General features: G+C 51.1%; 1 protein-coding gene and 1 long non-coding RNA gene across 6 annotated transcripts in view; one reads left to right on the forward strand and one right to left on the reverse strand.

The window, feature by feature from the left end:
- The window catches only part of LOC141421496 (uncharacterized), a 29629-nt gene extending 18562 nt beyond the window's left edge, over nucleotides 1–11067 (reverse strand). For both annotated transcript variants that reach the window (XR_012446051.1, XR_012446050.1), the window contains exon 1: nucleotides 10788–11067. This is a non-coding gene — a long non-coding RNA (uncharacterized lncRNA). The remainder of the gene's footprint in view (nucleotides 1–10787) is intronic.
- Asb2 (ankyrin repeat and SOCS box containing 2) overlaps nucleotides 1–12212 on the forward strand; it is a 36800-nt gene that overhangs the window by 8583 nt on the left and 16005 nt on the right. Inside the window, exons 2-5 of one of the 4 annotated variants that reach the window (XM_074067240.1) lie at nucleotides 2145–2385; nucleotides 5412–5462; nucleotides 9652–9756; nucleotides 11965–12131. In XM_074067240.1, the coding sequence (XP_073923341.1) occupies nucleotides 2183–2385; nucleotides 5412–5462; nucleotides 9652–9756; nucleotides 11965–12131 (526 nt within the window). In that variant the 5' untranslated portion in view covers nucleotides 2145–2182. The other 3 variants (XM_074067241.1, XM_074067242.1, XM_074067243.1) reach the window with 3 other exon arrangements.

Genomic DNA, 12212 nt, shown 5'->3' on the forward strand with positions numbered 1-12212 from the left:
GAACACAGCCCAGGCCTCCAATGCACCCCTGCCAGCACAACCTCTCAGGGGCGGCTTTCCTGACTGCTCTCACTGTGGGCACTTTGGCCTGTTTTGAGTTTTACATAAATTCTTTCGTGTCTGGCTTGTTGGCTCAGTACTGTGTGAGATTCATCTTTACTGTAGACGATCATGGTACTGTGTTCATGGTACACACAGCTGTCACACCGCCACACCACAACAAGTACATGGGTCCTTTCAAATGCTGGTGGACATAGGTCCTTTCCAGTTGGGTTTATTATGAGCAACACTGGCTGAATATTCTTGTCCTTGTCCCATAATTCTTTGGGACATAGAGCAAGGAGGGGAAATTTTAGCTTATAGGACTTGTGTATGGTCCGCATTAGCAAACACCAAGGCGGCTTTACCATTTTATACTCCTCCCCATGTTGGGGAGAATTCTGGTTGCTCCACCCCTCCCCAACACTTGGCATTTTCCACCTTTTTCATTTGAGCCATGCTGGTGAGCGTAGAGTAGTATTGCTTGGGATTTTCATTTGAATTTTCCCAAAGCACTAACGAAGTGAAATACCTTTCCTCTTGGCCAATGGCCATTTGGATGTTCTCTCTGTGAGGTGCCAGGCTAGCTTTGGGGGTAGCATTTAACTAGAACCACAAGAGCACTGCCTACGGAGCACCTCATATCAGCATCCCACCCGTGCTCTGAATGTGCAGGCCCCACAGATCATCTCCGCCTCCAGCCCAGCTGGGAGACTCAGCTGCAGGCTGCAGGCCCTGCAGGGCAGGGTTCTCTGGGAAGGACAACTCAGCGCCCAGGAGGCCTCTCTCTGGGGCCCTGGTTGCAAGGCTGCAGCTCCCGTGGGAAGCTCTTCCTTCTCCAAGAAGACCAAGAGCAAACCCCGTCACACAACGTGTCACGTGTCTGGTTGTGTCATGTCCAACAACACTCACTGGCCAGAGCAAGTGCCATGGACTTGGGCCCAGTATCAATGGGGGAGGGAGGGGAAGGTCTTGGGGGTGACATGCACATTTGCTGAGCAAGCCAGAGTATAGTGTTGGCGTCCGGGGTGTTTTTAAGAGACCTAAATGACTCAAGTGTTCAGTTAGGGCTAAGAGCCATTGATCTGCAGTCACACTACAAGTCAGCCAGACAAAACAAACATCAGGCTGAGTTGATTTTATTTCATCTCTTAAAAGCCATTCACTTGACCAGCTTTTTCTCTTCGAGGCATTCTTTTAGAGGTGGTTGCTGTAATTAACACGGCAAGCTATTGTAATGATTGATTTTAACCAGATCGTGCAATCTCAAATAGTGAGCCTGAGTCTGGCTCATCGCTAGTATTCTCAGCCCTCCCGCAGGGAAGAGGAGCGGAGAGATGCCACAGTGGGAGGCTGGTGGTAACTGGAAGGAAGGAATGTAACACTGCTGTGTAAGCTCCACCAGGGCGGGAGTTTTGGCTGTAGGATGGTGGTTGTATCACCAGTGTTGCATCCCCAGAAGAGCACCTGATGCAGAGTAGTTGCTCAATAAATAATCTTTCAGCTGATATATGTATAGAGAGGCTGTCTGGAAGGGAAAATGAATGGTGGGTGAATGGATATTTGGATCTATAGATGTATAAGTGAGGGATGAGAGGGTGGATAGATAAATGGACAGATAGAAAAGAAGACAGATATTGGAGAGATGGATGTTTGGTTGTATAGATGGATGATTGGAAGGTTAGAATCAAGTAACTAGTTATGGATGGGAGAGTAGATGGATAAGTGGTTGAGTGGATGGGCAGACAGATGGATAGGAGGATGAATAGATGGGTAGGTGTTTGGATGTTTGGATATGAGGGTGGATAGGAGAATGGCTGGGTGGATGGATGGGGATGTGAGTGGGTGGGTAGACAGATGTATGAGAGGATGAACAAATGTGTGGATGGCTTGAGGGATGGGTTGATTGAATAGAAGCGTGAGGGAATGGATGGGTGGTTGAGTGGATCATTTGGCCAAATGAGCGAATAATTGACTGTACGATTGCTAGAAAAAAGTACAGCCTTGCATGTAAACACAGCTGTCTTATAAAACATTTAGTGATCAGGCCAGCTCTGGTCTCCTCGCAGGGCTTTCTGATCTGCTGTTTCCTTCTCCCTGCTAAGTGTCTCCTCTGGAGGCGGGGAGGTGAGAGGTGGAAGAGATGGCGACTGAGATCAGTGCTCGGGGCAGACCAGCCATCGGACAAGAGGAATACAGCCTGTACAGCAGCCTGAGTGAGGAGGAGCTGGTCCAGATGGCCATCGAGCAGAGCCTGGCAGACAAGACGCGGAGCCCCACTACTGCCGAGGCCACTATGTCGACACGGGCCACCCCCCAACCCTCCCACTTCCACCCATGGACCAGGTGAGCCAGGCAAGGCAGATGAGAGGAACTGGGCTTCCATAAGCTGCGGATCACAAACACTGTTAACTCCTGAACCAAACTACCCTGGGCTGTAGGATGCCTTCTAACGCCTTAACTCGCTAAGTTCAAACACTGCTGCTTGCCCTTGGTATCCAAGGGAGTCTAGGACAGGACAGTCCATGGATACCAAAGCCCACGGATGCTCAGGTTGCTTATGTAAGATGTCATAGAGTTTACATATAACTTATGCAATCCTGTCAGATACTTTACAGCATCTCTAGGTTACTTGTAACACCTAATGCAATGCAAATACTGTGCAAATAATTGTGATATTGTGTTGCTCAGAGAACAATGACAAGAAAAAAAGTCTATACATGTTCAGTACAGTTCCAGATATTTTTGATCTGAAGTTGGCTGATTCTGGGAATGCAAAATCTAGCATACTGAGAGTGGACTGTGAACTTAGCTTCATTTAAACCTCTCAAGGACCTTCTAGGAAGTCTCTATGCTATAGTCCCATTTCAGCTGAGTAACTGGTCCAGGGCCACACAGTGAGGAGGTGTTACTGTGGAGATGAGAATGGTCCAGCTCTGGAGCCCAGGCCCTGACCGTGCACCTCTGGCTTTACACTTGCATGCAGGGGAACAGACACTCTGAGTCAAGCCAGCACTTCCAGCCCTATCTGTAGTCCCAGGAAAACACATCCAGGAAGCAAAGAGCATATGCCCAGCAAAGCAGTCCTGCCCTGCATCCTGGTTCTGGCTCCCCTATCTCAGCACCACCTCCTCATCCCAGCCACTAGGCCATATAAGAGTAGCACCACCCAGTGCAATATGAAGTGAGCCATAAACAAGATCTGCAGTGCTATTTTATATATTCAAGAGTTACATTTAAAAAAATAGAGAAGACAGGGCACAGTGGCTCACTGCTGTACTCCCAGCTACTCAGGAGGATCAAAAGGTTGGAGGCCAGCCCAGGCAAAAAGTTAGCAAGAGCCTCACCTTGACCAAATAAACTGGATGTAGTGAGTCACTCCTGTAACCCCAGCTACTTGGGAGGCATAGGTAGGAAGATCACAGTCCAAGGCTGGCCCAGGCAAAAAATGTGAGACCCTATCTGAAAAAAAAAAAAAAAAACTAAAGACTGGGGACAAGTAGTAGAGCACTTGTGCAAAACCCTGAGTTCAGTCCCCAGCACCACCAAAAGAATAAGGAAAGAAAGAAAGAGGTGAAGTTAATTCACAATTTTGTTTCTAAGACATCATTTCCATTTCATCAGTATAAAAATTATGAATGAAGTTTTTGCCTTCCTTTCTTCCCACCAAGTCTTTGAAGTACAGTGTGTATTTTACCCTCCCAGCCTGGTTCAGTTCAAATCAGCAATATTGCAAGTCCTCACAGCCAGTCACACGTGGCCAAAGGCCACCATATTGGACAATGCAGATCTAGGGGACCCCTTCTTTGTAGGATGTGGGAGCCGGAGAGAGGAGTGAGCTCAAACATTTGATCTTCGAATGCTTTTAGAAAAGAAATATATAAAAATGCTTTTGCTCCACCCACCGCTACCAGCCAAGGTCAGTGTATATTTGGAGGTGGGAGATGGGAGTTGTAACTGGACAAGGTGTGTCTGTGCGACTGTGGAATGTGGGCCTCAAATCTCATTGTCTCAGAAGCTGGCTATGTGACCTTGGACAAGTCTCTTAACCTCTTAGAAACCCTGCTTCCTTCTCTACAACATCCTTAATGAATAGATTTTTCTAGTGTGCAAGGGTCGAAGATAGAAGATGCGGTGTCTCAGCCCTGTCTCCAATGGCACCTACCAGGGCTCTCCATCAAGTGACTTTGGCCTTTGTGGAGGCTGGTCCACCCCCATCAGGCTGGCTGGGTCAACACCTAGATGCCCACCACTGAGGAGCCCCTTCTGAAGGAGAGGGTGGGCAAGCAGCTCAGGCAGCTGGAAGGAGGACGAGGATTCCAGGTTCCTGAACTGGCCCAGAGGACATCCCAGAAACTGTGTATGGGGGAGGGGTTGTTGGGGGACCCAGTCACAAAAACAGAAACCCCAAATCAGGCTTGGTTCATCATAGCCAGGCTCAAGGAGGCCCTGGTTCCTGCTCTGGCTGGTTCCGCTGAAGCCAGACCACAGGTTCCTCTTTCTCAGGAGGGGAGCAGGTAGAGATAGGGTAGCCTCCCCCGAGAGACAGGCTGCACAAGGCCACATGTCCCTGGCGCCTGCAGCCTGCTCTCCAGCTGCCCTATGGAAGTCCTGGGACACCTAGAAACAGGAGAACTGAGGGGGCCCTAAGCTCCAGACCCAGGCCCCTCCTCCACCTCCTGGGAAAAGAGGTCTCACACGGAAGTGAAAGTCCAAGGTCAGGCAGCCTCATCTGAGATCCAGCCCACGCAACCAGCAGAGGCAGTCCAACTGTGTGCTCATTGTCCCTGGGCCTGAACCCTGCTAGGCTCATTTCTGCTCCTTTGTCTGGAAGGAGGCTAGGTCTGGGCCTTGTTGGGGAAGAAAAAGTCCCTTAACCTGGTGTTTAACACATCCTCCTCATCCCCTATGTGTACTGAGCTCTTCTGGGTGCCAGCACACACCAGTGCCCTTCTCAGTGCCTGGTTAATAGATGGGAAGCCCAAGCACCGTGGGGCAGGGACTGAGCCTGTCTGTGGCTCTGAAGTTCAAACACATAGTCAGGCTCTGCCGATTCTGCAGAGGCCTCTCTGATTCCTCACCCTCCTCCACCTGGAAGTGGGGTTTAGTCTCATTACATCTGCCTCCCACCCCCAGAGGTTCAAGGTCCCCCAAACACACACACACACACACACACACACACACACACACACACACACACACACACACACACACACACACACACACACACACACACACACCTGTGCTCACACCTGACTCACATTACGGAGTGCAGGACCCAGCGCCTGATCACTTAAGTTTCATCAGATAGATCCAGGTCAAGCTTAGGAACAAGAAGTCACACATGTTCTCAGCAGCTCCTTCTCATTCAGATTAAATGTCACCTCCTCATCAAGTCCTGCCTTGACCACCTCCCAATTCAGGTAGGTCACTGGGGCTTACTTGTTGTCTTGGCTGTTCCTGCATGATCCTGACTACAACGTACAATTCTTAAGTCCTTCTTCTTCCCTTGTGAGGCCTGGGCCTGACCCATGGCAAGGATCAAATAGCTCCCTATGAGTTAATGGCTGTGTTCATGAAGGACTGAATGGAGAGCCAGTGGGAAAAGGTGAGTTTGGAGGTTCAGATCCTACTTTTGTCACTTACTAGCTATACAACCTTAAGCAAGTTACTTTCTCTTTCTGAGAAAGTAATGGCTTTTCTTAGAGTAAGGCCCAATGGCCTTATCTTTAAAATGACTACCAAAGCTTGCTTGGCTCATCTTGCAGCTATAGGAGCCTCCCCACACCCAAGGCTTGCATTGCTTCTTCTTTACTCCCCCCTCATCCTCCCCACACCCTTTCCCCCCCACCCCAAACACCTGGGACACCAACCTCATGAACCTGGCTTCCCACACCAGGTTCTGAGACACCCTGGAAAGGTCTCCAGAGCATTTCTCCAACTCCACTGTGATATCTCAAGGACAAGGAACAAATACTGTTTACTTGTGTGTCATTAGTGCCCAGCAAAGAGCATGCAGCCTTGTAGGGGCCTAATAAATGTTTTTAGGCAAGTCCATACACTCCAAAGCCAATCAAATGCTCTGGGAATACAATTTATTATTGTAATCTTGGGATCAAAATAGCAGTCAAATGAATCTTGGGGGTCCTAGAAAAGAAAGTCAGGCCAAAGGCATTTTAAAATCCCTTTTTAAAGCCATCTTCCAATTTGCTCCCTCACCCCCCATCATGAAAAGGGATGAAGTTGAAAAGATTACAAGCATCATTTACCAAACTTTGACCCATCCAGGGCTCCCTGAGGGGCAGACCTAGCTCCTGGTCACATGGAGAAGTGGGGTCCATGTGCCCATGAAGTGGGGAGCCCCAGGTTGCTATGGACGGGCCAGCCAGAGGGGTCAGGAAACTGACTCTTCATGTCCTTGAAACTTCTGCATTTTATTTAAGGTCACATTTCTCAGAACACAAAGGAGGAAAACTCAAAAAAAGAACTTGCTTGAGCTGATGCATGCACAGCTGCAGACAAGTCAAATCAAGCCACCCCCACTTACCATGTGCTTATCATAAGTCAGGTCCTTTCTGGCACCTGGGTATGCCCTCCCGAAGCCCGAAGTCTAAGGAGGGCAGAGACCGAGTGGTACATGGTGGCCCAGCGGGGAGAATGCAGCCATGGACTTCCTGGGCTTAGAGGGAAGCCGGCGGGCCCTGGGTGGCTTCTTCCAGGACATGACCTGTTGTCACATCCTGCGAGACCCAGGTGTCTCTCACCTTTGATGACTCAGCCCAGCAGTTTGCTCTGCTGGGAATTCCCCTGTCCCAGGCACAAAGGAAGTGAAGCCTCCAGCCTTGGTCCAAGACAGCACAAAACCCCTCTCTGTTGAGTGGTACTTAGTTTGCCTGTCTCCTCACCAGCAAAATGGGAACAGTGCACCTGCCTCCATCATACGTGGTGAGAGGATAGAATGAGACAATGCTTGATGACTTCCAGAACATTTGTCCTGCAAGACGGAGTTGGGTGTCACCCTCACCCTGTCACTACACCCACATCAGCCTTAGCTCCCTATCTCGGTCACCCTCCTCAGTATTAACGCTATGCAAAGACAGGTCCTACTTTTAGGTCAGTGTGGCAAGTTTTTATCAGCGTGTATCATCCTTCTAAAAATATTCTATTAACTGTAAACGATTAGAGGCCACACTCAGCCCAAGGATGCCCAGGGTTTTGTGGAGACCATAGGGCTGCTGACTACAGAGGGGGCCTGGCCTTGGCTATCTTCCACCTGCCCAGTACCCACCCCTTCTCTGGGCCAGGAGTGAGCACAGAGAGCACCTGGCCAGCGGCTTTTAAGATCTATACGGAGGGTCTCTGACAGGCTAGCCTGTGCACATCCTGTCCAGGGACAGCAGCTCTTGGATCTGTTTCACACCCAGTTTCTCCACACTGTATGAGTGGTGAGGAGTCCTGAGTCTGGTTCTGCCCCCAATTTTACAAATGAGGAAATTGAGGCACAAAGAGAGATGGGCCTTGATCAAAGGCACAGAGCAACCAGTTGGAGGCCTTAGAACAGAAGGGACGATGAGGAGGCAGGAAAAGAGCAGACATTTGGAGGAGGAGCCATGTTAGGGGCTGGTCTGAACCTTGGTTCCACTTGCTTATCTGCTTATGTGATCGTGGGTAACTACCTGCCCTCTCATGGCCTCGGTTTTCTCATCTGTAAATGGTGGTGACATTGGCACCCACCTCTCTGGTTAATGAATGGGAACCAGTGAATGAACACATGCAGGAGGCATCACACACAGCTGGATGAGTCACAGTGAAGGCAGTGAGGATCAGGAGGCAGAGAAGGAAGGCAGAGGCAATAACAAAGGTAAGCAGAATGAAGGCGGCTTTACAGGCTCCCCTGTACCGTGGCCTTCTTGTCAAGGGATCCACAGAATCTTCAGGTTCTGCACTGTCTTGGAACAGTGGGGTCCTTCTCAGGGTCCCCATTCAGCTCCCATGCCCCATAGAGTGCCAGTCACAGAGTGATGTCCTCCCAGTTCCCCAGACAGTCCCTCCCCACCACCCCCAGTGTCTGGGCAGCAAGGTGGGCCTGCTAGGGTATGCAGAGTGCCAGGGTTGACCTACCTCGAGAGGGACAAGTAGGGGCCACCTCTCCCATTCTCACTGCAACCCCAGCCAACTCAGGTGTGGAGTAGCTGCCACATCTCCTTTCCACCCTCCCACCTTCCTGATAGGGTATGTGGGTGGGGGGTGGAATTGAGCCTCAGCAGGGCAAAATAATAAAATTAATGTTGAGCCCTCTCTGGGCCTGGCATTCTGCTAACATGTAAGTCAGCTTTCTGTTACTGTAACAAAATACCTGAGAGAAATTAATTTAAAGAAGGAAAGTTCTATTTTGACTCATGGTTTCAAAGTGGATGGTTGGCTGGCTTCATTGCTTTGGGCCCCAAAAGCCCAAAGCAAGACAGAGCTTGCACCCAAGGCAAGACAGAGCATCATGCTGACAGGAGCATGTGTCAGAGAGGCTACTTACCTTGTGGCAGCCAGGAAGCAGAGAGAGAGGGTGGAGGGAAGAGAAAGAGAAAAAGGAAGTGGAAGAGGAAGAGGCAGAAGCCAGGGATAAGACAGAGCTCCAATGGCAAACCCCTAAGGACCCATTCCCTTCAACTGGGTCCCACCTCCTAACTTTCCATCACCTCCCAGCAAATTCTGAGCCCATCAGTGGATTCATGCATGGATGAAGTGAGAGCTTTCATGATCTTGTCACTTGCCAAAAGTCCCAGCTCTGAATCCTTCTACGTTGGGGATCAAGCTTCAGCTTATGAACCTTTGAAAGACATCCTAGATCTAAACCGTAACAGCTAAGCATTTCACACTTTGCCCATTCAGGCCTTACTTGTCTCGAAACTGGGGCTGCTCTCGTACCACCTTACAGGTGGGGAAAATAGGCACAGAGAAAGTGAACCTGTCCCAACTAGCCCAGCTAAGCAGTGTCTGAATTTGAACCTGTGTCTCTCTGACTCCAAGTCCTGGCCCTATGGTCTTCCTTTTGCATCCTTCTGCTGTGATCTCTAGACTGTTAGGTCCCAACCATAGGGCACAATCCTCTCAAGAGAACCAGTGAAGTACAGTGGGATGGTGGGGGATGCACCAGGCTCGAAGCCTGGCTGCACTGTCCCCCCAGCTTCCCTGTGAATATTTTGTCCAGCCTCATTGGGACCTGTGTAGCATTTCATCCTGGGACCTGCCTCTGACCACTTCTCACATCCTCCCGGGTGAAGAATGTCACCTTGCTCGTATCTGTTGCCCTTGTGGTTGGCTGGGGAGTGGGGCAGCAGGGGCGGGGGTGAGGTTAACCTCATTGTTGTCTTATATGGTCATTTAAATCTCCCAGGGCTTCCTCCAAGGGCCAAAAATAATCCAGAGACACAGCAGCTGTGTCCAGCACACAGAGAGGACCTGGCCATCTGGTTTGGTTCAGAGCCCTGTGTCTATCTGTCACTCAGTCTCTCTCTCCCCGGCTCTCCCTCCATTCTCATTCCTGCCTCCCACCATGACCCGCTTTTCCTATGCAGAGTACTTCTCTCTCTTTCACTCCTGCTCTGCACCCTCCAGGTCCACAGCACCTCCTGAGAGCCCACCGGCCCGGGCCCCCATGGGCTTGTTCCAAGGGGTCCTGCAGAAATACAGCAGCAGCTTGTTCAAGACCTCCCAGATGGCGTAAGTGACCCCCACCTGGCCCCCAGGACTATCACCACACTTATACCCCCAACATGGTGGCAGGGAGGGTAGGGTAAAGAGCAGATCCTCAGTCCTCAGGATGGAGGGGGGCACCAATGAGGCTCCTCCCAAGCAAAGCCCTTCTAGGTATGTTCTCTAGACCCTGCTGAGCTGGGCTCAGTAGCCACAAACCATGGTCCTCTGGAAACAGCATCCAGGCTGGGCTTGGAACTGAGCCTTTGGATGTCCCTCGCTGGGAACCATGTGCTGGGAGCCCCACGGGGCTTTGAATCTGGGGGCCCAGCAGGAGGGAGACTGGGGAGACAGCCTTAGAACCCCCAAGGCCCAGAGGAGCTGGGACATGAGTTGCTGGCCACACTTTCTGTTTGTCCTCCTTTCTTAAGACCCCACCCCACCCTCTGTGTCCATTTGAGCACATCCGGAATCCCCACATCCATAGCTTGTGTTTGGCTTTGTTGCTTTCATGTAAGTACCAGGTGCCAAAATCCAGAAACAATCCAAACTGCCAGAGGGATTCTGTCTGCTTGGCACTCAGGCACTTGACTATTGAGATCCTTGGAAGATAGTTGTCTTCCTCCCTTCTCTGCACCCTGGAGCAACCCAAGAAGCTGCTGAAAGCAAAAGAGGGCCCCACCACTGGCACCCCATTTCCGTGCTCAGCCATGCTGCAGAGAGAGGAGGGGGCAGCTGGCCAATGCTTTGCTTCTCCTCCCAGCCTTTCCAAGCCCTGCTGCCACCACAGCCTTGGTGCCGAGAGGTGTTGACAGTCTGGAAAAGAGACCCAGTTTTGGTCTCAGCACAACTGCCACTTCCTGCATGACTGCCTGAGAGGGGCTGTCCCCTCTGAATTTCCCCTCTGTACGACAGGATTGGAGAGGATAGAGTAGCCTCCAGGTGGCCTGAGACACCCAGCAGCCTCTGCCTCCCTCCCCCAAACCCCAGGGCTGTGACTCTGAGCTCATGAAGAAGCCATCACTATGTGGCACTAAGGGCCACAGCTAGAGACTCACGTTGACTGCAGGTCCTGAATGCGTTCATACGGTGCTCCCTCAGTAAGGCATGAGACCAGCCACACCTCCCTTCACTTCAGCAATGTCCACGTACCCTCCTGGGGCTTCTCCTGAAGCCAACAGGGGCTGCTCTGCTGCTCCTAAGTGGAACTCTTGCAGGTGGCAATGACTGTGTTGATGGGCCTTTCAGGACTTATCTGGTCAAGTCTTCATCCTTGCTGAATCTGTGGCTTCATGGGTATCTGTGCTCTCTTGCTATTAAGAACTGGGAGGCTGAAAGTCAGGAGGAAGTGCTGCTGGTGCCTGGAGGAAGCAGCTGAGGGTGTGGGGGTTGGGACTGGAGACTCACAGAGCCCATCCTAGCTCCCAATGCAGAGGGGACTTGGGTACAGGCCTGCCTCCAGCCTTGCCTCTCTATCTGAGGAATGGGTTGTTCATGCAGACCCTCCCCAGAAGTGCATCTAGAAGTCACAACCATTGTGGCCCTCATTGACTTTCCAAGGAAGGGGTAGGGAGGGAGTTTAGTGAGCAAAAGAATGAATGAAAAATGAAGTGATTTTAACAAACCAAACAAAGATATCCTTCACATTAGCTCAGAAATCTTCTTGACATTTTCAAGTTTTTAGGTTTCAAATTTATTAATCTTTCAAAGATTTACATTTTCCAGCAGTTTGATGTACTGGGAGTGAGGATAAGGGATGGGGAAAAAGAGGGGAGTGGGGAAGACCCTGAGAGATGCTCACAGTAAGGAAAAGGAGCTCCTCCCTCCAGGGGTCTGTGCCTCTAGGAGCCCTCGCGGTAAGACACCCCTACAGGTGGACATGCGTGGTACCCACTGGATCATCCTACTTGACAAAGGCATTTAGCTGTTGCAGACTCCCCTCATGGGATGTCAGTCATCCCACTGGAGTCTGGTGCTCTCAGCCTGAATCCTCTTGGTAGAATGCTGGCTGCAGCCACGGAAGCTGTAGGGATGGAGGGGGCCCCCAAGTCTTTTGTGGCCACTGGGCTGTAGGGCTGAGCACTTGTCCCAAAGCCAGCTGGGACAAGCAAGACTGGGGAATCCCACAGCCAGCACTGGCTCCTGACCACCAGCAGGCTGCTTGCCCTTGGTACAGAGGCTACCTGGCTCAGCCGCTGCTTTAGCCTGAGGTCTGGCTGCTTCTTGCTCTCACAGTGTCACGGACCCTGTGCTGAAGGCCATCAAAGAAGGCGATGAAGAGGCCTTGAAAGTTATGATCAAGGATGGGAAGAATCTTGCAGAACCCAACAAGGAGGGCTGGCTGCCGCTCCATGAGGCTGCCTACTATGGCCAGCTGGGCTGCCTGAAGGTCCTGCAGAGAGGTGAGGGGCTGCTCTCTGGGCCAGCAGTGAGGAAGGAGGCCCTTCCCAGCAAGGAGGGCAGCCAAGGTTATCGTCCACATG

Source organism: Castor canadensis, chromosome 3 (genome assembly GCF_047511655.1).
Source record: "Castor canadensis chromosome 3, mCasCan1.hap1v2, whole genome shotgun sequence".
Taxonomy (NCBI): Eukaryota; Metazoa; Chordata; class Mammalia; order Rodentia; family Castoridae; genus Castor; species Castor canadensis.